Source organism: Pezoporus flaviventris, unplaced genomic scaffold (genome assembly GCF_033815535.1).
Source record: "Pezoporus flaviventris isolate CSIRO_AGI_PZ_B2104156 unplaced genomic scaffold, CSIRO_AGI_Pfla_v1 ptg000041l, whole genome shotgun sequence".
Classification (NCBI taxonomy): Eukaryota; Metazoa; Chordata; class Aves; order Psittaciformes; family Psittacidae; genus Pezoporus; species Pezoporus flaviventris.
In genome coordinates this window covers 13,560,890-13,584,942 of record NW_026892589.1, presented here as the reverse complement: position 1 = coordinate 13,584,942, position 24,053 = coordinate 13,560,890, and the positions used below count along the sequence as shown (strand labels likewise).

Here is a 24,053-nt window from a genome sequence, read left to right as displayed (position 1 = left end):
CTTCTCAGCAAAGGATGTACCACGATATTGCTCAAGTGTGCCAAATCAGAACTAAAGCTCAAGCAGGACTCACAGGATTACATCAGTGATGCAGGCTTTAGCCTAGTCACGACAACACAGATACCAGGCTACGGTTACGACCCACACCAAAGCCAAACAGCTTTTTCATTATTGCAACTGAGGTATCGATATCACACAAGCAGAATGGGCTGATGCTCCCACACCAGTGCTCAACCCCACCACTGGGAGATGAAGGAGCCACGAGCCAGAGGTGATGGGCTGGAGGAGCACGGAGCATCACACACACACACACACGCACACCAGGGATGCTACCACGTGCGTGAGACTAGTGAGGAAGAGGAACAGTCAGAGGGTAACTATTGCTTGACAAAGTTACACAACGGGGTATTTCAGTGGCACCCCCCCCCATCACCCCCCAAAAATAAAGGAGGAATAGAATATATAAAAGATCTGGGTTAGTTTTCAGGTGGGAGTGAGGACAGGGCACAGGGGATGCTCCGAGGGGGCAGAAGAGCAGCGCTGCCCCGGGACCGGAGGTGTGTAGCAAGGCATGACTGCGCTGGAAGACGGACATCAGAGATCTACAGGGGCTTGGCAGAGGATGGGCCACTTGGGGAGGCTTGGGCAGCAGCTGCCTTTAATCACTGGCAACGTGGTTCTCGTTCTGGAGGGTGTGCCAGCGCTCAATCTTCTTGTCCTTGTTCTTCAAGCATTCATACCAGTGTTTCAAGCGCTCCCCCTTAGCCGTGATGCCGAGCTGACAGCCGCCTGGAAGGAAGGGAGAAGAGGAGATAATCGTATTCAGAGATGGTGCTGATGGCCCAAAAGTCACTTCCAGAGGGGCAGATCCCGTATTTGCAGTGTTTCTTTCCACCTCCTGGATTTAAACTCTCATGGAAACAAGCAGAGATTCTCTACCTGCACAGAAGCCCCCATGGGATGCTGTGGATGGGGAGCACAGTGGGTGTACTCTATGTGACAGCCTCATACAAGCACCCAACCAACTTGCACGGTCCCACCTCAAGGTTCCTCTCATGGCAGGTGCCCTATGCATCCCTCCGGTACAGGGTGTCAGGACCATACCCCGGAGCACAGAGACTTCAGCTCACCGATGTAGTCATTCGATTTTCCAATGTCATAATCCCAGACAGAAATGTCCAGTGATTTCTTGGCCAGGTCGCTGTGTTTGATATCATAGAAGAACTCCTGCGGAAGGGGAGCATCCACATCACACCAAGCATCCCAGGAAAGGACACCCAGAAAACCCTCCTTCCCTCTGGCACCTCTCCTGCCAGGATCACAAGCCCCTAAGATGAGCTCGCCCCTTGTATCTGAGCGAGCACTTTGCTGCTGTCCTATGAAAGCAGCACCGACCACAACATACGGATGCTCATCCCACCAACCCCCTGGCCACGGTGACATGGAGCTGGGAACAGGAAGGCCTCAGTGTGCCCAGTGCTGCCCAGCACCGAACTGGTGACGTCTCCCATGGTAAAGCCATTCCTAGCCTATTCCTGGCTGCAGAAGGGGGAAAAGGAACCAAGCCTCAGGGAGTTCGTCTTCCACCTCCACACAACGTAGCAATTAGCTAAGTTGATTTAATCACATAAATAAATAGACCCCTCCTTACCTCATTAAACTCGGGATTCAACGTTTTCTTCTTAATCTGTGTCTTGTGCTTGGCCTTTTTGCCCATGTCAGGTTTCAGCCAACTGGGGGCAACAGAAAACAGCTCAAAACTCAAGCGCAACAACAGGGGAAGCTAAAAACCCCAGAGCTTTGGGGCTAGGAAAAGCAGCTGACGGTATTAGCGAAGGTATTGGCCAGTCTGGCTCCGGAGCCTTCTCATATCATCTAAAACCAATGGAAAATGGAAAACCCAGCCAAGAACATGAAACGGGGAGAGAAATGGAAAAACCAGCCCATTAGCAATAGCAGGCAGACTGGTGCGCTCAGCTGGGGCAGGCTCACCTACAGAATGTAGGAAGAACTAGGGGCTTTGCAGCCTGGCTGCAGCCCCAGAACTACGTTGCAGGCTTGGTATTAATTAGATCTACGCTGGAAGCTGGTTTTACCACAGGAAAGCACCATCTTCCGCTTGTGGGAATGGGAAAGGTAAAGAAAACCAGAGGGAGACTGAGAAGGAGACCGGCTCGGTTCCACTGCGCTGCGGAAGGATGTGCAGAATGTTCAACATGAGGGTTATTGAGTGAGTTTTAGGGAGAACAGAGGTTTGTTCTGAAGGCACAGAGAAAACAGCAATGAAACCCGCAACCAGGAATGGCTGCAGGGTCCTCTCCGTGTCACACCTTATGAGGTTTCAGTTAGAACAATCTGGTTTGCCCGTGTTCACAGGAGGCACCCGACAAGCACCACTGCTCGAGGAGACCTGCTCCATGCCACAACAAGGCAGCACCAGCATGAACCACGCGGGTACCGCTGCCTGTGTTCATTAGGGTGACCTGCTTGCAGCGGGGACATGGCACAGGACAGGGACAGGCACAGCAGGGCAATCCTGGGCTCCCACCTACAACTGTGTGAGCTTATAGGGCTGCAAGTGAGGCACAGGCTCCTTGTCGCGCGTGGAGGGACATCAAACCACCCCTGCCCTGCAGCCATGGTGGGTTACAGCTGGGGAGAGGGTCCTCTTGTCCTCCAGCTCTGCAATGGCTGCTGGGTCTGGGCATTAAGGAACCTATGGGGAGTGCATGGAGCCAAGGGCTGGGTCAGCCTCACTTAGCTTCAGCCACGGTGGGGCATTACCACCTTGCACAGCATCACTCCTGCGTGAGGTCTCGAGGTGCTTGGGAAACGCTCTCCTGTCTCCAGTGGCTTTGGAAGGAGGTCTCAGCCCACCAGCTACTCCCCAAGGACACTGGGGGGCCCCAAGCCCACCTGTCACCACACTGAAGCCACCCCCAGCTCCCGCTTACAGCTTAACGAAGGGGTCTGAGTATCCGTTGGCATCCATGGCTGCCAGGTGCACGCAGCGGACGATGCCCACAATCAAGCCGCCCTGCTGGGTGCTGTACATGAGGGACACGAGGATCTTGCCACGCTCCTCTATATCCCCACCACGATCTACCTGCAAGAGGAAGCAGCCAGAGGTGGGGACATGGGGGCTGAGCGAGGAAGACTGCCAACTGCAGAGGAGGTGAGACGAGAGGGATAGAAGGGAACCTTGTACCCCCATGAGGGGGCTCATACATGAGATGATGGACGAGCGTGTTGCTCTCCAAGGACTCTTACCTCCTCTTCGTACAGTGCCATCCCACGGGATGAGCCGGTTGTTCCAGCACGCTTCATCTTGGATGGGGAAGGGAAAGAAGAGACTGCAATGAGGGAATGCACGTGGAGAGGCACCATGCTATGGCAAAACCAACCCCAGGAGCCCGGCCCAGCTCTTCCACTGGACGCAGGAGTGGAAGGGGCTCGGATGTGCTCATCTGCTCCATCAACCTCCAGAAGACTCAGCACTGGGGACTGGAGGCTTATGGACACAGCAACCAGCTCTCTCCTCCAGTTTGACATATACCAGCACTGGCCAACAACATCAGCAGATCTGCGACCAGAGAGGTCCCAGAATCACTTCCCACCACACTCTTATCTCCCAGCCTTCGTGTATCACATCAGCCCACACATGGGTGAGAATCCAGGTCCTGAAGCTGCCAATGAAGTCAGGCACCTACAGCTCCGGGCTAGCTCCAGCTCCAAGCTCATCACTAGCTCCCTCACATGCCATTTGTTATCAACCTCAACATTACTGGGAGCAGCAAGGGATCTCACAGGAACTCACTGGTATTACTCTCTCCAGGCAGATGTTGAAGTTCTTTTTCTGATTGGCTTTGATTTTCTTCAAGGAAACTCGAGTCTCTCCAATGAACTCATTGTGGCCAAATTTGTCTTCATCACACACGGAGATCCTGATGGGAATGGGAAAGGTGAACATCAACCGGGCTGGAGCAGTGCCTGGCTCCAGAGCACAAACCCACTCCCGCGTTGGCAGTGCTCAAAGCCTCCATCCACCTGGCTCTCCTCCGACCAAAAGCAGTCAGAAAACTCCACTTTTTAATATGTGCATATATACATACATGCACTATACAAATCTCTATGGTAACAAAAATAATAGTAATGCTAATAATATTAAATGACAGGGTTGCAATGGCTTTCTCTTTAGAAGGACCATCAAAATCAGCGCGTTCACACGAAGCATGGCGATTTTAACCAAAACCTCTGCATTTTGCTGCCAGTGCCCTCCTGAGGAAGGCTGGCTTGTGATGCTGCACGCAAGGAGCCTCATAGGTCCCCATCCCACCCCACTGTGTGATATCCCAGCTCCTCTGCTTGCCTGAGGGTTTTCCTTTGCATGTCCTCATCCGTGATGCCGTGGTACACCAGGGTCTCATTCCACACAGGGTTGCGGGTGTTGCGCAGCGTCTTCGTCCTCAGCTTGTTTGACTACAGCATCAAACCAGAACAGGGCATAATCACACCCCTCATCTTCTCCCCACCTAAACTTCAGCTCCTGGCAGAGTATTAAATTAGATGCTCCATCACTTCTGGCTCACAAGAGATGGTTTGACTGGGCTCTGCAGGACATCGCTGCTGCCTGCTGAGGCTGTCGTGCCGGTGAGCCATCAACTCCAGGTGAGCATCACTGACCTGACAGGGTAGACCTTTATACAAGCACATAATAAAGCACCTCAGCCACCTGCAGTGACCAGGGCAGGCTTCATCACCCAGCTTTATTCACTGCCTGGGATCTAACCCCTCAAGGACACTTGTACAAGGAAAAGTTGCACAGGGCAACAGTGCGGAGCTTGGATAAGGGCTCTTGCGGTCTAAAGGAGATGGCAGCTTGGGAAATGAGGAGCTCTGCTGCTTGTGCACCAAGATAGATCACCAAACAAGAGAGCAATGGAAATCAAAGCATCTCCCAAGGTCACGACACCAAGCTTTACCCTGCACAAGAACAGAAAGTCCCCACACATAAGGTAAACCTGTAAATGTCAATTCAAAGAGTCAGAGAATGCCAGACTGGTTTGGGTTGGAAGGGACCTTAAAGCTCATCCAGTCCCAACCCTTGCCACGGGCAGGGACCCCTTCCACTGGAGCAGCTTGCTCCAAGCCCCTGTGTCCAACCTGGCCTTGAGCACTGCCAGGGATGGGGCAGCCACAGCTTCTCTGTGGTTTTATTGTCAGTTTCCCCCCTTCTTTTACATTTAGTTCCTCTGAGCAAATCCCTGTTATTTCTTCACAGCTCTATCCAGGACGTGCTGCAGCTTCAAAGCAAACGGATGGTTCCAACTCTGGTAATAACTAGAATTATCGTCAGATGTTTTGTGATGCATTGACAATGCCACCTCCTCTGGAGCTCCCCTCCATCCCTAAAGCAGATCCCTGCCTGCAGGATGAGCTGTTCCTTGGGTATGGGAGAGCATCTGCAAGCATCGCTTTTCAGAGATACTCCCCAGGTAAAACAGCACTAGCGAGTGACTATGCAAGGAAAACAAGGGGAGAAAGTGATGTGAGAAGGGACATCAGGGGGCTTTGAGAAAGCTCTGCTCCATCCCCAGCCCAAAACACCCCAAACCAGGTAAAGCCTCACCTTGCTGGCTCCAGGCAAGAGGTGCAGTTTGACGTAGGGATCCGCCAGGCCATTTGAGTCCATTGGTTTTAAGCCCTAAGAGATAATAAGGAGAGAATGGTGCAGGAATCCTCCTTCAGAAGAGCCAGGGAATAGAAAGCAGCACCCATGAAGCAACTGAGCCAAGAGCACCATCTGTCAGCGGCCGCCCTGCTTCCATCTCATTGCACTGGGAGCTGGGACCCAGATGAGCTTAAACTGGTGAAAGAAGGGGGAAAAGAGGCACTTACTTTGGCCTTGATGAGGGTGCAGTGCAGGGAGCTGTTCTCCTGGTCATAGAGCAGGCTGAACTCCAGCGCTCCCAGCGTAGCTGATGGACAGAGGAGGAGGTGGAAACAGGACCTTGTTACAACCCCAGCCAACAACTGTGTGTAATCAGCCCTGATTAGTAACGATTAGAAGGATTTGTGGTTCAAATGTAAAAGCCATTTAGTGCACGTGAGACTGCTGGCATCAGCCAAACTGCCACACACAGATCCAGCCAGGCCAGAGAGCTCCGGTCATCAGAGCTTTACAGTGGTAGAACAACCCAGTTTGGGGCTTTTGATTTCAATATTCCCCAGGCAAAGGAGGATGTAACCCATCAAACCCTTCTCAGGGCAATGCCACCCCAGGACCTGGGGGCCAGCATCTCCTCCCAAGGCTTGGGGCTTGGTGTTTAGCCCCCATTTGACTTGTTGGAAACCAGCTCATGCTTGTCTTCACCAGAGCATAAAACCACTGTGTCACAGCTCAGTGATTTGGTGCAAAACCTATTGAAGATCCCACAAGCAGCACTGAACTGAATAGGGACAGCCTGTGAGATCCTACCCTGGCTCCAAGCAGCATTCCCCAAGGACAATCCCTGCCAGAGACACACAACCTGAGCCACAGTCCTGCAGCAACCACCTCAAAATCCCAGTTTCCCCAAAGAATCCTCTCCCTCCCCTCTGGGTACATACTGCCTTCATCAGAGTCGTAGCTGTTGGCATCCTCCTCCTCTTCCTCCTGGGGCGGCTGCCGCTGTGGGGCTGCGGACACCGGCTGGATGGCAGATGCCTGTGGGATGCTGGATGCCGGTGGGATGCTGGATGCCGGTGCGATGGCCGATGGCTGCCGGGCCGGCCTCTCCTCCCTGCCGGGGGGCACGGTGTAGCCCCCTGCTCGCTCCTCCCTTGCTGCAGCCCGGGCCATCTCCGGGGGTCCCAGTGGTGGGCTCGCTGCAGGAGGGACCCCATTAGCCCCCGGCACACTCCGCGCCCCCCCAGCCCCTTGCAGGCAGCTGCATTTACCTTGTCTCTCCGGGAACCGGCCTGCCGCACCGGGACCGGGTCTTCCTGCTGCCGGCGGGGCTGGGATAGATGCAGCGTTATCAGGGCGCTCGCCTCTGTCCCTCCATCCCCGTCCAACCCAGCACCAGCACTGCCCCAAGCAGGGGGGACCCTTCCCATGGATGCGCTCCACCCCGCGGATGAGCATCCTGGCTGCATCCCCAGCGCATCCTACCTGAGGGCGCTGCTGGACCAGGACCGGGAGCGGGGCTGGCAGCGGCTGGTGGGGGTGGCCGTGGGGCTTGCATGGAATTGGTTCTCTTCACGCCTGCAAGGAGAGGATCTGTGTTGAGGAGGGGGTTAGAGCTGGAACTGGCCAGGGAAAGGCAGCAGAGAAGAGAGGGGTATGGCTGATGTGTTGGAGGTGGCTGCGATAACAGCTCAGCCCCAAGTGCTTTTGGGGACAGTGCTGCAGGGAGTGGGTGCAGCCTGGGCTGGACCAGGGAGCATTTCATGAGGGGACCCCATGCTGTGCTGATCTGCCTGCAAAAGAGGGAGACACAGGAGAGCTGGAACAAGGAAGGTGGATGCATAACAAGGAGGATGCACATGGCTGCGGCCAGGCACTGGTCCGAGCTGGAGGGTGACAAACCCATGAGCATCACTGCAATGCCCATCACGCCCTGTCCTCCAAACAGCAGCAGTGCCTCAGGACCACCCCCTGCACAACATCCCCCAGGGTGCATGGACATCCCAAGGCAGAAACAGCACATGGGTGCACAAGTGTTACCTGCCCCAACACGAATCAAACCACCAGCTCCCCCAGGAGCTATTATCCCACTATCCTGCCATGAATATCCCTTTCTTTCTCAGGGAATTAAAGAGGATTTGGACATTTTCCAGCCATTTTTAGCTGCATCAGCTAAATGTGCAAGCTCAGCTCCTAGATGAAAAGAGGTCTCTGGAAGTGCCTCTGCCTTTCTGGAGGCATCTGCAGAGGATGCAGGCACTGCTGAGCCCTGTCAGGCACCCGTTCCTATCACAGCCATGTACAATAGCTTGGAGCACATTAAATGTTCCTGACACGACGTCCCCAGCACAAGCTCCCACAGGCACATGTCTGCTCCTTCAGCAGCTCCTCAGGGGACACGTGCCCACCCCAGCAGTGACAGGGTGGCGTCGCAGCATGCAAAATGCTTCTACTTTAGCGTCCCAACTCAGCTGCATTTCATCTCTGCTTAAAATTAGCCTGGTAAGCACTGAGCCCACTCCTCTCTTCACTTAGAGCTCTCACGTCATGCATGCGGCTTTTCAAATCCACGTCTTTGCATGAGCCATAAGACACCCCCTTTGCAGGGAAAAGCACAGCAGGCTCCCTGGGGCAGGGATCTCCCTGGTCCTGCCAACACTCCTGACTTCACCACCACCACCAAACTCCACAGAGCAGTGGAAAACCTTGGTACCAGCGTTCAGCACCCTCAGCATCCCTTAGTGCTGCGCGCTGGGCTGCTGGCTTGGTGCTCCCCAGCCCTCTGCTCCCGAGCACACAGCAGCACGCAGCAGAGCGGCTCTCACCAGGGCTCCTGTTGACCCCGCTCTCGGCGGCGTAGTCGCGGCTCTCCGTGTCCCCACCGGTGCTGTCGCTGCCGCACGGGCCCTGCCTGCCCTCGGCTGCCTTGCGGCCCGGCGCAGCGTGGCTCCCCCTGGCAGCCGCTGTCGCATCGCTGCCTGCAGGGAGAGGGATGGAGGCCGCCTTGAGGCTCATGTCCCGGCCACCCACCCAGCCCCAGCCCCAGCTTGGGTGATGCCCAGCCGGGGTGTCAGGAGGAGGATGGGTACAGCCACTGCAGCATCGCCCCCGGAGCACCATCCGGCACCTATGCAGCAGCAGCAGCAGCAGGGCTCTGCACCATCAAACCTGCGCACGGTGCTTGGGAAAGGACGCAGCAAACCATGGGGAAACAATGAGGCACAGAGGAAGAAAGCCCAGAAGCACCCATCAACTGGTCCTCAGTGCACATCAAACCCCTAATGCATTACAGCTCCAGGTCCCCAGGACAGGGGGCTATTCTGCTTTTGCTGATCATCTTCCATTTGTTAGCAAGACCATGGTGACAGCTGCCTTTGCCTCACTTCCATCCACCAGCAGATAAATCCCAGCCACACACTCCAGGGTGCTGAGACCACTTCACAGTGATGAATTGCAACCCACAGATATGATGGGAAAGGTCTCGGCGCTCACCTGGCTTGTGCCGGAGGCTGGAGGTATAAATCTTTGCTGTGACATAAATGGGATGTTTATCCTTGCCTGGGCTCTCAGGGTCAGCGGGCACAAGGAGAAAGCGAAACGCAACAGCTTGGAGGTGGGGGAGAGGAGAGGGGTAGAGATGCTGTGATGCTGAGGAGGAGGGAGGAGGGGAACGAGCATCCACCACCAGGAGCCCCGTGGTGCACAAATAGCGATGTCATAAGTAATTTTCCAAGGGAGCTTTAGGAAAATCATGGGTCTGTCACGAGCATGCTGATGGGAGAGACCTGACAAACCCCCCCACCCCAACTGGTGGCTTCATAAAATCAGCCTTTTGTGGAGCAGGGAAGCTTAAGGGCACCGGCTACCGTCGTGATTAAATAGTCTTAATTAAGTGGCTTCCCCAACTGCTGCTGCCTGGGAAGATGAAGATCATTGCTTGGCACAACCAGGCTGGGCTCAGCTGGAGCTCACCACCAGCACTCTGAGCTGTGGCCAAGCCTGGGTACCCCCTGCCATGGGTACCTCCAATGGGCTCACCCTGACACCAGCACCCCCCAGGTGTGTAGGGTACATCCTCACTGCAAGCAGTGCTGCAGGATGGAGGCAGCATGGATCAGCACAAGGCTCTGCCCACAGCCCTGCCTGCAGCCAAGCCCCAGGCAGCTGGCCCTGGGAACCAGCCACTAAAGCCTCCCCTGCCCCACAGCCGTCTGCCAGGGGGTATTGCTGTCACAAGTGACCCTGGCCTAAAGGAAGGGTGGGATGGAGGGGACTACTCTGGAAGGGGTTTGTGTCCTCAGCCCCTCGCTGCCTCCTGCACACAGCCAAAGGAGGAAAGGAGGAGAGAGGAAGAGGAAGGTTTGCATTGCAGTCACTAAGCTATTCCCAGCCAGGAGCAGCCGGTGCTGGAGGGGGATCAGGCAATCTCATCACCTCGGCACTCTGATGCCAAACTGGAAATGAGGGCTTCCTCCGAATGAACTCCCAGCCACACAGCCTGTCTGGGAGCATCCCTACACCCGGCTCCTGCCAGTGCTGGCAGCAGTGTCTGCAGGATGCGGGTCTGGAGCATCACAAGAGGTTAGAAAGATGAGGAGCATGGCTTTGCCCTGGTAAGCAGCAGGCACTGATTGCTGCTGCCTAACACAGCCCCCTCGGTCAGCATCACTTGAACGTGCCCTTGGGGGGGCTGCAAATGCTGGAGAGAGCAAAGTTAATCCATAAAACCCCATTGCTGCGTCCTCACCTTGCTCTGCTGCACATGCATGGTACAAGCCTTGGCGCAGGGCACCAGCATCGAGAGCTGCAGCGGGGAGAAACCCAACGTCCCCATCTCTGCTGCTCCATCCCTGGCTAACATGGAGCCCCTTGCAAGCTTCCTAAAGTTTCCAGGGGAGGTTTCCTGAGGACTGCCATTAAATAACCACAAAACAGCTTCCAATCAGCAGCAGGAAACACCACCTACGAGGCAATGCAGCTCAGCACTTTCAACCACAGCGCTTCTGCCCAGGCGTGTGCAGTAGGTGGGGGAGCCCCAGAATAGCTCTGTCCCCAGGCGATGGGTGGCAGCAGCAAGGAGAGGTCCCGGCTGCAGCCTCCCATGGGAAACCCTGCGGGAAAACACCGCGGGGACGGCAGGGAAGGAGAAAGGGGGGCTCAGCACCGAGGCAGCGGCACAGGGGAGGCTGCGGATGCCGGTGCTTACCATCGGAGTCCTGCTCGGCTGCGGGCCTGGCGTCCGCCTGGCCTTGGGGGCACAAACAGAGCGAGAAGTGGTGAAGCTGCAGCCCGCCCGCCCCACCAGCACCAACCCGGGACCTGCTGCTGCTCTTTCCCCATCTTCCCTCTTTGATTCTTATTTCCCTAGGCTTCTGCATCACCATTCACACCCAGGCACTGTCTGAGCCCCCAGCCAGGCTCCTCATACCCACCCAGTGCTGCTTTGCTCAAGGATGTCCCTGCAAACCCGACCATCCTGACTTAGGCAGCCCAAATAAAAAGGCAGGGAGGGCAGCAGAGCCATTTCTGCACCCTGCAGAAAACAGCTCCACAGCTGCTCTGGATGCTTTTTGCTAGCGCTTGTCCTTGCTAATGATGGGAGGAGACCCAGCACCCCTGCCCCTTGCAATGAGAGACAGCATCTGCTGCCACCTACCTCGGGTGGGCGCACGGGACGGGGGTTTCTGGTCCTGGCTGGGTGGCTCTGATGGGCTGGGTTCGCTGGGGGCTTGGGGTCCCTTGTTCTTGCTGATGGGCATCGGCTGGGGCAGCATTTGCTTGGGCAACCCCTTGAAGAACCAGGCGCCGGAGCGCTTCCATACCTGGAGGGGGAAGCAATGGGATGGAACGTGCCTCGGGGGGATGCTGCTTGCAAACAGTCTTCATTCCCTGCATCACCGGGGTCCCCCTCCAGCAGGAAACAGGGAGCAGATGCACTCCCATATCCCCCTGCCCTGCAGCCACCTTGCTAATGAATAAACTCTTCACCTTTTGCCCCCTGTAGATGGCAAGGAGCTGATCTCTGGCCCCAACAGCCTCTTCAACCCCAAGAAAAATAGTGGAATTTTATATAGAAAACAAGCTCATCCCATAAGAACCAGGCTCAAGCAGCTGGGCAAGGCTTAGTGGTGCAGGGGGAGAGGCTGGAAGTCTCTGTGAGCATCCCCCAGTCTGGAGCCTGGGGTTGGGACCATGCACAGGATGAAACCAAGGGCAGGGGCCACGGTGAAGCACCAGGGATGCTGCACTCACCTCCCGCTGCTCGGAGCAGATCTTGCAGAGCCAGATAGCGTGGGGCCGGCTGTTGGTGGTCTCCACCCCGCACTTGGTGCAGACGTTCTGCAGAGGAACCAAAGGGTTTCTGGATGCCATCGAAAGGTGCCAGCACACCGGCACCAACCCCTCGGGAGCATCAGGTTAATGAGGGCTGGTTAAGAGCAGCTCCCCCGGTCAGGGATTGCGGATGGATGTCCCCTTGTGCCGTGAGCGGTGGGATGCTGGCAACGGACCCAAAGAGCGAGGTGCCCAGTGGGGGTTATCCGTGTGGGTCCGGGGGCACAGGGAGAGCTCTCACCTTCTTGCAGTCCTCGCACACCACGCAGGCGGATCCCCGTGGGCCCAGCTGCTCCCCGCAGAGGATGCAGCGGTTCACGCCGTCCCCCAGCACGCTCCGGCGCATGTCCTCCAGCCGGGTCATGAGGCGCCTGCAGGAAGGGGGACAGGGCTGGGGGGAAGGCAGCGTGCAGCCGGGATGCAGGATCCCGCTGCCTTTGCTCCTGCTGCTCCTTTTCCTGGGGCAGCGTCCGGCGGAGCGGCTACGGGAATGCAACCAAGGGAAAAGACAAACCCCAGGGGACATGTCCAAGTATTAGAGTCCCCTATAGCTTCACATACAGCATGAGTACTCACTGCAGAGAGCAGATACCCAGCTCCCACGTGCGTAAAGTCCACCTTTGCATAGGTTTGGTGTCAGTGAAACAGCTTTTTTTCCCCAAATGGAAGCTTTTCCACCCAATCCCAGCAACTGCTTGTGGAGGAGCTGGGAGAGGAGATCTCGGAAGGGCTCTGGCAGGAGGACTGGATGAATCAATTCATTTTCTAAGTAAATATATTACATGCAATTTACTTGACAGAAACTCTTCGCCCTTTGAGTGAGATGCCAAAAGCCCACTGGAGAGCAGGCTATAAAAACACATCTGGCTCCTGCAAAGGGAAGGAAAAGCCCAGTTAAACAACTTCATTGCCATGGCAAAAGCAGTTTGCACAGCCGGAGCAGGAGCGAGCTGCCCGTGGAGCATCCGAGAGCTGGCGGCGCCTTGTGTGCTCAGTTAACCCAGGATCCTGGCCCTAAAAATAGCTCCAGAAGGGGAAAGTGATGCATTATTTATGGCATTCAGTGAGGAAAAGAAGGAATGAAGAACAGGAGGAGGAGGAGACCCAGGCCCACCATAGAGAGCATCAGCCCCCCTCGCCCTCGGCAGCCTGACCCATGCGCTAATGCACCGTGCCATAGAAACCACCCGGTGTTTAAAAGACGTTTCCCCACGTGTCCGATGACAGCTTCAGATTTAGGGCAGCTCAGCTGCCAGCACCTCCGAGTCGCTCATAAACAATATATGAGCTGCCCATACAGCAGGTGCCGCTGCGGTTGGTCTCCAGCTGCCCGCAGGATGGCCAATATCCCATAGACCGCACGTGGAAAAGCAACGGTGGTGATGTACAGGGGTGCTTGATGAAGGAATAGCCGCAAGAAGGGAAAAATAAGGCACCGTGGAACGTGCAGCCTGTTACGGGTCATCAAATGCCTTGCTGGAAGCTCGCTGCAGTCAACAGGAGCATCTTGAAGCACTTCATCAGCCACCAAGTCAAGCTCCGTGATTTAGCATACGTTATCCGACCAAAGCTGTGCTCCTATTACAGTGCCTCGATTAAGCGGAAGATATCTGCCATGCTAAAACCCACTGGAGAATTCCCCATTCCTCCCTATGCAGGGGCTGATCCCCCTAAGCTCAAGGGCCGATGATGAGATGCCTCCTGACAGTTCTTAACCACCCTGCAGCCCATTCCCAGTGAGGAGGCAGAAAAGCTGGGCTGGGCATCCAGCGGAGCCAGACATCAGGAGGAATCACTTTTCACAGCTACGGTGTCACCAGACAGCAGATGGGTGAGCTTGCAAGTTCCTTCAGTCTTCACAGCCTGAAGTTTCAGCAGCACCACGACCACAGGCTCTCTGAATAGAGCATCTCTGGTTCTCATCCTTCTGCTGAGAAATAACATCCCCAGACCATTGAAGCAAGGTGCTTCAGTGCCTTTCCACATTGGCCTTAATGGGGAAGGGATCTGCCAGCCTAACTCCCTGCTCCGGTGTTATTCCAGGGAGATGCAGCTCGCTCTTCCTGCCCTCCAGCATCTGCTCACTGCTTTGCAGGTCACAGAATCACAGGAAGGTTTGGGTTAGGAGGAACCTTGAAGCTCACAGCTGATTTCTTCCTATGGAATAAGTCAGTTCTAGAGCCCCCATCTGCCCTTGGTGCCTTCCCAAACTCTGCAGCCAATACACCCTGCTGCAAACATGGGGACCCAGAGCTGCACCATCCCACAGACACCCAGCCTGCAAGGAGCGGTATTCCAATTAAAGCCTGGAAACTGGCTGCTCCCCAAGCAGCTCTTATTTAAATGACGTGAATCATAGCACGGTAGCTCAAAGCCAACATCCCACATGCAACTCAGGGTCCCCACAAAGAGCCCCCGGCAGGAAACAACGGCAGCATCCAGCTCCTGGCGCTGCGCATTGCTCCCACCTCAACAGCGCTTTGGGGGCAAAACCTTTTATTTCCCAGCACAAAGCACATTCACAAGCCCCATATCTTCTGCAACCCCCCCACTCCCACTGCGCTGCAAGAGCTCTGCTCCAAGAGCAGCAGCTTCCAACTGGAAATCTGCAAGCCCAAACAAACTTATTATAGAAACTGGAACAAATGGCACAATCAAAGTGGGGGGGGGAGCTTTTGCGTTTGAAGAGATTCATTTTTTAGCTGCAAATCCTTTTGCAGTCTCTCATTTAGCAGAAGCAGCTCCTTAAGAGGTTTTTTTAACCAGTGGAAGAGCTTGAGCAGTCAGCACACACACCTGTGGCACCAGGTTCAAACCAAGCACGTTTGCCTAGTTCAAACACCCATTCCAACTGGAGAAAATGGCCTTTTTTATCCCCCCCACCCATTCAAAGCCCACCAGGAGAGCACTGGATAAAAGGTTAGGGTTTCCCTGGTGTGCAGCCTGCAGAAGAGGGCAGGACTTGGGAAAGGGGGGATTGCGCCGAGACCCATGGGCTGGGAACCTCCTGATTGACGTGAAAACTGGAAGCAAAAAGCCCAGGTTTGGTGTTGACTCCATCCAACACCACCCTACATGCGTGCCAGAGCCCCACACGCATGCTGTTGTCCCACTGCTAACCAAAGGGGTGCCCTGTTCCTGCCCAGGTAGCAGCCAGGAACCAGCTTTCTATCCTCCCAAAGGCTTTTCTGTCCCCTAAATATCATTTCCCCTCCCTCATTTTTAGTGCACATAAATAGCCATCCAGTTCATCCCTCTCCCTTGCACATCTCTAGCACTAAGCAGCATCTTTCTTACGATTACACGCACTTCAAAGTGCCCATCCCTCTGGCCTTTCTAACTTCAAAGAGCAGGATAAAACGCTTCAAATTGTTAAAACATGGGAGAAAAAAGAACCCAAAAGAGGAGTAATTGAAGCCAGTGGCAGGGAGCTGGCTAAGCCCAGCATCGCTGCTCCTGGAAACAGCCCTGCAGAGAGCAAGAGCATCCTTCATCGGCCTAAGAAATACGAGTTAGGAATGATGGAAGCAAGGTATGAGAAGGGGGCAATACACTACGTCTGAAACGCTTAACGTGCACCTGAGACAACAGCACTAAACCAGTCCCTTGGGAACACAGTGTCTGCCTGGCCCCATAAATACAGCTTGGTGGAAGAGAAAGGCGAGGGCTGTGGGAGACCTCCCCTGCTATCAGATCACCTCCTGCCTGCAGCAGGAGAGGGTCTCGCAGGGATGCAGCAAGGGCTGCTGCAGGCTGAGGGACCGCTTCAGGCTGGGGTGAGTCCTAAATAGGATAGAAACCCCCAGGGCCACAGCACTGGCATTTTCCCAGCAACCTGGATTGTCCCTCATGATCTCGGGAAACAGGACTTCACAGCAGGGCAGGCACGGTTGGACTTTGTTGTGTTGAAATATTCATTGCCACTCTGCAGAAACCAATGGCTAAAGACGTGCCTAATGGCTTTCAAATAGCGTCGGGGAGGACATTTAATGCAGCAGAGAAAGAGCTGCTGCAAGGGGTGGAGAAGGGCCCGATGCAGGGCATCAAGAGCTGGGTGAGCCCCATGCGGCAATGGGCCCAGCCACAGCTTACATGGCAAAACAGGAACTGAAGTAAAACACAAAGGAGGTCAGGGAGTGCCTCCAGAACGAAGCACTGACTTGCCTCCGTGGGGAAATCGGGTGCCTTAAAGGGCTGAATATGAAATTAAGGCTAAGTTTAATGGTAGAAAAGAGGCACGAAAAGAAGCCAAGCTGCAGATTAAATAAAACATAATTAAAACCAGGACGAAAAATTAGAAGCAATTTTCTGCCCTGACAGGCGCACGGGTAACCAAAGGTAAAAGCATCAGCTGGGCTTCTACAGCTCCACTTTCAAAGCTCGACCTCCACTGAGAGCCCTATGGAGGGAAGATGCTCAAGGAGGTCAGAGGATTCATGCATTTCAAAGTATCCCAGGCTAGCACATCATCCCAGGGGCTTGTGCCTCCTGTGATCTGTTACAAGGAGACTCATTCCAGTCTGAGAAATAAGAGAGGAGAGGTTTTGTGAGGGGGAAACCAACACAGAAATGCAAGCAGCTTGTGAGCTGTCTGCTGGCCATGAATGAACCTCATCTCTTCTAGAAGCTGGCATCTCAGGAGACGTTTCTGTCTGCCTCCAGCACCCCCCCCTGCCCTTCCCAGCCCCTGTGTTTCTTTTTGTGTTGTCTGAACACAAGGAAGAAGATACCAGCCTGTGGTCCCCAGAGAGCATCTCTGCTGCAGGCCACCGGGGTTAATGACTTAATCCCCTGGCACTCCAGCCATCTGCTCCGGCGTTATGCATGTGTCACCCCTGCAATAAGTAGCCAAATTAAAACACAACCCTGCTTGGTAGCTGGTGCTCTTGGAGGAAAGGTGAGAGGCTGTGACCCACAGGGAAACAGTCACAGCGTTGTCCTTTGAGAGGCAACTGGAGGGAAGGGAGCCGCTGCGGCCAGGCAGGGGCACAGCCACGTCCAGGAGCGATGTGTCGCATCAGCCCTGGGAGAACCAGCTCCGTGCCATGAGGTGCTCCTCAGAAATGGCAATTTCTGACTTTGGATGGGGTTTAAGGTATTTTCTTTGATGCCGAGAGCACGATGGAACCTCATTAGGCAGCAGAGCAGCCTCGGTGGGTTACTGATATAGGCATAAAACGGAGCCAATTAGTGCCTGCATATGCTCCCGTATCAGCTGGGAGGCATGGGCTCCTCATGCACCACAGCTGGAGCATCACCACCACAGCAGGAGACAGCACAGAGAGACCCCCCCACCTCAAGCAAGAGCCCAGGCCAGGCAGGGCAGGAGAAGGGAAGGGAGCGGATCCATCCCTGCTCCAAGTCCACTTTGCCTTCTGCTCCTGCTGCCAGCCGACTTTCAGCTCTTGTGCTCCTGAAGTAGCCCAAAGGATTATCCTAATCCCCAGACAGTTGTAAAGTCCTTCGTCAGCTTGCACTCTGTCACTGTTTAAGGTGATTTCAGCTCCTGTTATCCTTCTCTGCGCTACGAGACAATGACCCAGCCAAAATAAAAACACACACCAAAGTGTCCCTGTCCTACAGACCTCATCAGCATCCAGCCCACGTCTCCCGCGGGCCTCCGTCCATCCCCAGCGCTAAAAATACTCTTTTGCTAGATTAATTTGAGCTGGGTTTGACACAAAGACCAATTCCACAAACATCTTCTCAACAAGCAGCATCGATTTGTTCTCACCCTGCCCTGGCTGGCGGAGGTAAGGGACTCATGGGACGGCGGATACAGGAGAAGGGACATGAGAGGGCAGGAGATGGATGGCATTAGATCAGGGGGGACTTCAAAGCATGAGGAGGTTCATTTGCAGCCAGCTGGAGACTTTGTGATTGCTCAAGTATTATACATAAAGCTCAAATGCACACAAAACCGCATCCACTCACAAGACAACTCCAAGTATTTGCCGCATGTCCCCCCTTTGGAAGGCACGTTCGTTTCATGTAAGCTATTCCTTACATTAACCTAACGCAGGTTTTTAATGGATCTTCCCTTCTTTTATCTCTCACACTATGGAACATCCCAGAAAACCAGGCTTTCTGGGAGCACCTCCCTGACCAAGGGACACGCTCAACCCCTGCATCCTGCCGGAGGCCACCCTGGCAAACCCGGATTGCTCCCTAATATAAGGAGCTATCCCGGATAATGCCCCAGCAGCTCCTGACCCTGTACGAGACTGATGCAGACACCGTCCCCTGCTCCTGTAGCTGCACATCCGACAGCTCCTGTTGTGCAAGCCAACAAACACAAAGGAGCTGGCACAGCTCCTGCTTCGCCTACGCGCAGGAGGCGAATCAGCTGCGCCTGCACATCCGCCAGCCCTCCCCTGCTCTACTCCGAGCAGGCACCAAGTCCTCCACCGGCTTTTTCATGAATGAGGAGGAGAGAACCTCCTCCAGCTCGCATAACGAGGGGAGAAGGGAGAGTTCCTGCACGTCTGCAAGCAGCTGCAGCGGTGCACGATGCAGAAGCAGCTCTCTCCCCCCCACTGCTGAAGTTGATGTAAGCATAAGCCAAAGAGCATCATCACGTTGGGGAGTGACTCTTATCTTGTAAATGGGCAAAGCTGGGAAAACGCTGGTTGTAAGCACTTTCTGGGAATGAATCACCACCATTCATAGCTGCTTTCACCTGCTTTCTACTAGAAAGCCGGGAGGGGAAAGAAGGGAATGTTGTAACGTGAAGCTGGGGTGCTGCCCTGTGCCCAGGGAGCAGCACATCCATGGGGCACACGCTGAGCCCAGGCAGTGTCAAGGCAGCATCTGCCTATGCTGTTCACAAACCAGCTCCCAGCAAAGCAATTCTAGAGACAAGTAAATAAGCCCAGGACTTCAGAGGCCGTGGGTGCATTTGGAGCATCCCGGGACTGCATCGCAAACACACAACGTTGAAGTGTTACCAAGCAGCTGGGGTGATGGATGAAAGCTTTCTGAGTGCAGGCAGGTTATAGAATCCCAGCCTGGTTTGGGTTGAAGGGACCTTAAAGCTCCTCCAGCTCCAACCCCTGCCACGGGCAGGGACCCCTTCCACTGGAGCAGCTTGCTCCAAGCCCCTGTGTCCAACCTGGCCTTGAGCACTGCCAGGGATGGGGCAGCCACAGCTTCTCTGGGCACCCTGTGCCAGCGCCTCAGCACCCTCACAGGGAAGAGCTTCTGCCTGAGAGCTCATCTCAGTCTCCCCTCTGGCAGGTTAAAGCCCGGTCCTTTCACCAAGCAGCTGCCCTGCAGAGCGATGCTCCTGTTGGCTGGGGGAAGCCATCCCCGAGCTAAGAGAGGCTTTGCCACTCTCTGAGGCAGCAGAGAGCTCAGTGCCTGCCTGGACCCGAGCATTTTCCCTGCAAGGAAAAAACTCAGCAGTCGATGCTTAAGCTCAGCAAGAATAAAACGCTGCTCAGTAATGAGGAGAGGCGTGATGCCTGACGAACAGGATTACCGTGATCCCCTCCGGAAGCCATCCCCAGCACAGCAAGCCAATACCTGATTATCAGCATTGCTTCACCCAGCACCTTTGCCCAAGCGGGGTAGAGATGCAGTAAAAGCAAACACGGGCACTACTTGCCCTCTGCTCTATGCTGGGTGCTTCCAGCACCATGGATGCCCCCAGCACCCACCGCTGATATTGGGTGATTCGCTATGGATGCGGTTGGGGCAGCACCAGCACCCCTGGTCCCAACACACGGCCAGCCCTGAGGCATCACTCAGACGTATTCAGCTTTGCATTCAGCCTGTTTCTGGGTGGCAGGAAGGGTTAACCACAGAGACACGTGGCTGGGAGAGGGCAATGGATCCATCAGTGTTCCCAAATCAAGACAAAACACATTTTGGTGAGCTCTAGCTTCGCCCACACTCACAGGTGCTCGGGCTCAGAACTGGACAAACAGCTCCTCAAAAGGAGATGCGATTAATGATCCCTTCTGGACCAAACAAAAGTGGATGAGTTCCTGGTCCAGGGCACGGCAGCACACGGAGCAGCTCCTTCCCCCGCTTACAGGTTCCTCCTGGCCGAGGACCAATGCCAGCTCCAAAAGATCCCCCGCAGGCTCCCTTGCAGGAGAAACACTGCACTGCAGTAGCTGCTGGCCAGGAAAGCAGCCAAGTGATTGTCTCCCCCACCAGCACCAGCACCGCTCGTGGTCCTTCCCATCCCACCGGCACCGCGGTGCCGCCGCGGCCTTACCCGATGCGCTCCTGCTCCATCTCCTCCATCTTCTCGGCCCGGGCGATGACTCGGTTGATGATCTCCTTCTCCTCATCCGTCAGCTCCACGCTCTTGCGCTGCTGGTCGGGTTGGCCGCCCCGCGCAGTCCAGCCAGCGGGGACCCTGCAGAGAGAGGGGGAAACATCATACATGTGCACACACACGTGTAGGCGGGCGATAGCCAGGCACCGATTCCCAAGCGCTACATCCCCATCCTCTAAGCTTTCATCTAGCAAATAACCCCGTCCATGGTGGGAGCTCTTATTTCCATTTTGAGATGGGTTTCATATGGAAACACTCATTTCCTATGGAAAAACAAACTTCCCTCGCAAAAATATCCTTGTTTCCGCATTAAGCATCAACTGACACAGTTAAGCTGGCCCCCTGCTCCCAGCAGGTTTGCCAGCGCGCTGCCAGGGTGATGGCCACAGGAATGGCTCTTGGTTTGGGTACATTTTGTCAAACACGGGAGTTTTCCCTCTCCTGACATCATCCCAAAGATCCTTTAGCAGAGCGAGTGCAGCCGGGGTGTCAGGCAGCTTTAACCTGGGGGCACGGGACCGTCTGCCACTCAGCCTGGCAAATTAGCAAGTGGCAGAGGGGAAACGCTAACCAAGGCTGCAAAAGCAAACACCTCTCCTCCCCTCATCTTTCTGCTCCTCGGAAGACCTTCCCTGGCTGTCTTCCCCCTGGGCTGAGCAGACCGGCACAGTCTCAAGCCTTAGATTCATTAAAACCCTGTGCAACGCTTCCCCACATTAATTGCTTTTTCCTTGCATCCAGAGCAAGGTTTTTCCTCTTCTCTCAACACCATCAGAGCAGCAGGTAAAGAGCAATAGGACAAATAAAGCAAGCGAGATACTTACTGCTCCTTCTCGCTGCTGGGAGGCACGGGGGAAAAGAGGGAACAAGGGTTAGGTGAGAGAAGGGATGAGGACAGCGCTCCCCACCTCAGGGTGATGATGCCCATCAGCACGTCCCTCCCCATGGATACCTGCTGCTCCGTCAAAGCAATGTGAAGCAGTGAGATCCAAACACGAGCATCTCCCAGCCCCCGTACTGCCCAGGCACCCAAAACCAGCACCCACCCATAGGGGACAAGGGTCTGCTGCAGCGGGATGCAGCATCACCCTGCACGGTGGCCCCATTGGAGGGCATGAGGACAGACAAACAGGGTTCCTCAGAGGCACTGGGGCGCTGCATGCCCGTGGATCTGTCCCCACCACCTTTCACTGTGGCTTAGGAGGCAACATGGCAAAATGCCCCCATCCAATGAACGCAAACCCAATTCCCAATATGCCCAGAGGAAGAACAAGGTGGGCGCACCCCCAACACATCCCACCCCTGGGGACTTCCCTTCCTCCCTCCCTCCTGCCCCAGCAGCATCCCGCAGCGCCCAGTCCCTCCTCTTACCTGGCCCTGAGAGACATGGTCCTGTCGCTGGGGCACATCCACCGGTCAGAGCTGCCTCCCACCACCGCGTCGGTCATCGCCGGCTGCCGCGGGGATGCAGGAGCACCGGTGCTGCACCGCTCAGCCTCGGCGCACCGGGGGGCTCAGACACCAGCGATGCCTATGGAGGTGTCCTGCTGCTGCCAGGCAGGCTGGAGTGGGGGGGACAGAACCAAACCAAACCCCATCAAATCACACCGGGCTTTGGTTTTGGCATTGAGGAGCAGGGAGAGGAACAGGAATGTCGCTACAGTCACTGTCTGGATGCTGTGCACGGGATGCAGGAGCCTACAGGCAGAGCCCTCCCAGGAGGGCGATGCAGCCGCACTCCACGTGGATGTAATTAATGAGATACCCGACCTCACATTAATTACGAGGCTTCAGAGCTGGGAGGGAAGAGGCTGCTTCTGTTTCATAAGAAAACCTACGAAGTAGAAAACTTTCTCCCCCGAAACCACATCCCCCTCGGGACCAAAACTCCTCTTTTTCAGCTTTGCAAAATGAAGCCGGGAGAGGAGCTGAAGGAGGATGTGGCAACCATCGTGTGATAACAGGACCCGAACGTGGTATTCTACTTATCTCCAAAAGACTCATCACGAGAGGGACCTCTTCAAACCCTTCTCCTTTCAGCAAAACTGACAGCTTTTGTTAAACCCCACATTTATTCAGTTTATTCCCATTTTCTGGGGGTGTTTTACCCCTCCACCCACCACGTGGGGATGGGGAACGGATGGCAAAGCCCAAGTGGATGCTGACCAGCATCACCCATGGCACAGGGATAGATCCATGTGTCCCACCATCTCAGGGATAACCAGTGCTTTTACACGGGTGAACGCTGCACACAGAGCAGTTCCCCAGCCAAGGGGAGGACAAGGTCCCTCCCAGTGCACAGCCCATGGGGTACCAGGGGATGCTGCCATCACATTGCAGGCCATTGCCACACCTGGACCACCTCGGGATGGTCCCCAAGAGCAGAGGGCGCATCTTGTGGGTCTGTGGACAGCATCACCCATGAGACATCACTTGCAAAGGGAAAAGCTCCGGCTGAGCCTCCCTTTAAGGTGGAAATAAGAGAGAAAAGGCAGCCCCTCCATGAAGGGCTTGGCTTTGCTGCAGTGCTGACTAGAGCACAAGGCACCAAGGAGGACACAAACCACCCCTCTCTTAGGGCCTCCTGATGATGGGGGATGTTCCTACAAGCTCAACTGCTCCCCACCTGCAGGTTTCCCCCTTCCCATCACCTCCACAGAGCCGGGATGGGATTCCTGCTGGGATCCCCCCGCTGCAGCAGCCTCACGCCTGCATTGCTCGCAGCACCTGCATTTGAATTGCTTCCTCCTGCCTGCAGCAGAGCTGAAGCAAGCCCACAAACCCCTCTGCAGAGCCCAAGGGCCATTCATCCTCCCAGGCTTGCTGCCCTGGGAAGATGCTGCCCCAGATTCCCCCCTGGCTCAGCCACCCATGTCCCAGCACCAAAGCAGCATCCTAGAACTGCCAGCAGGTCCCAGCAGGACCAGAGCACAGCCCAAAGGCAGGCAATGCACCTTCCCAGGGCACAAAGCCACTGCAGCTCCCAGCAAAACTCCAACAGCGGCACTGGGGAGGTTGCTCCGAGGAGGAGGTGTTACATGGGCTCTTGCAAAGCTGCCCCACTGAAATCCCAAACACCAAGACAGGGAATAACGCGTAACTTTCCCACAAAGGGGAAAGATGTAACTCCCAGCCTCCACTTCCTGCTCCACAATGGTGCAGGGTTTCTCCATCACTCCCTGAAGAGACAGCAGAGATCTAAGGCTCACCTTTGCTTCACTGATAACTTCCAAAAATACATAAAAAAAAGGAATAGAAGTGAAGCAGGTGGGGTGACCGGTGCTCTGCTGGTCTCATCCCGCCACTATTCCTGTGCCAAACCAGGAGGCTCCGAGGGACAAGATCAGTTAAATAAGCAAATTGTTCATTTCAGACCTCACCAGCACCTCCCCAACCCACCCTGCAGCAGCAAACCCCTGTTGGGTACCACCAGGAGCTGAGGGGTCCCGTGGGGCTGGACACAGATTTAACGGGGTGCACCGGGATGAAGGGCAGCGCCGCCAGCATCCATCTGTGGGGAGGTTGAAGGTGGATAAAGCACTTGCCCAAGGTCACGTGGAGCAGGATGCAAGGAATAGGGGTACATCCCTGGTTTTGCCTAGCAGAAAGGGGAGAGCCATCTCCGGCAGCGGGCAGGAAAACTCCTTCCCCAGCTAGAACTTTCTGCTTGTAACGGAGAGGCTGCGGGTGTTTCGCTTTGCTGCACATGGAGGAGAGCCCGGGGATGCTTCCTCCAGGAATACACAAGCCTTTCCCTCCGCCTAT

The 24,053-nt window shown here is 55.3% G+C and overlaps 1 protein-coding gene across 5 annotated transcripts in view; it reads right to left on the bottom strand.

The window, feature by feature from the left end:
* Positions 1 to 463: 463 nt before the first annotated feature.
* Positions 464 to 24,053, bottom strand: part of RPH3A (rabphilin 3A) — a 29,600-nt gene continuing 6,010 nt past the window's right edge. Inside the window, exons 2-21 of one of the 5 annotated variants that reach the window (XM_061466430.1) lie at positions 21,660 to 21,850; positions 21,113 to 21,127; positions 20,226 to 20,369; positions 12,243 to 12,372; positions 11,921 to 12,007; positions 11,325 to 11,490; positions 10,875 to 10,916; positions 8,494 to 8,646; positions 7,154 to 7,246; positions 6,940 to 6,999; positions 6,610 to 6,867; positions 5,899 to 5,978; positions 5,630 to 5,704; positions 4,370 to 4,479; positions 3,818 to 3,944; positions 3,271 to 3,327; positions 2,955 to 3,106; positions 1,652 to 1,733; positions 1,131 to 1,227; positions 464 to 789 (exon numbers count right to left, since the gene is read on the bottom strand). In XM_061466430.1, the coding sequence (XP_061322414.1) occupies positions 659 to 789; positions 1,131 to 1,227; positions 1,652 to 1,733; positions 2,955 to 3,106; positions 3,271 to 3,327; positions 3,818 to 3,944; positions 4,370 to 4,479; positions 5,630 to 5,704; positions 5,899 to 5,978; positions 6,610 to 6,867; positions 6,940 to 6,999; positions 7,154 to 7,246; positions 8,494 to 8,646; positions 10,875 to 10,916; positions 11,325 to 11,490; positions 11,921 to 12,007; positions 12,243 to 12,372; positions 20,226 to 20,369; positions 21,113 to 21,127; positions 21,660 to 21,736 (2,136 nt within the window). In that variant the 5' untranslated portion in view covers positions 21,737 to 21,850 and the 3' untranslated portion in view covers positions 464 to 658. Of the gene's footprint in view, positions 790 to 1,130; positions 1,228 to 1,651; positions 1,734 to 2,954; positions 3,107 to 3,270; positions 3,328 to 3,817; positions 3,945 to 4,369; positions 4,480 to 5,629; positions 5,705 to 5,898; positions 5,979 to 6,609; positions 6,868 to 6,939; positions 7,000 to 7,153; positions 7,247 to 8,493; positions 8,647 to 10,874; positions 10,917 to 11,324; positions 11,491 to 11,920; positions 12,008 to 12,242; positions 12,373 to 20,225; positions 20,370 to 21,112; positions 21,128 to 21,659; positions 21,851 to 24,053 lie in introns of those variants that run through there. The other 4 variants (XM_061466431.1, XM_061466433.1, XM_061466432.1 and 1 more) reach the window with 4 other exon arrangements.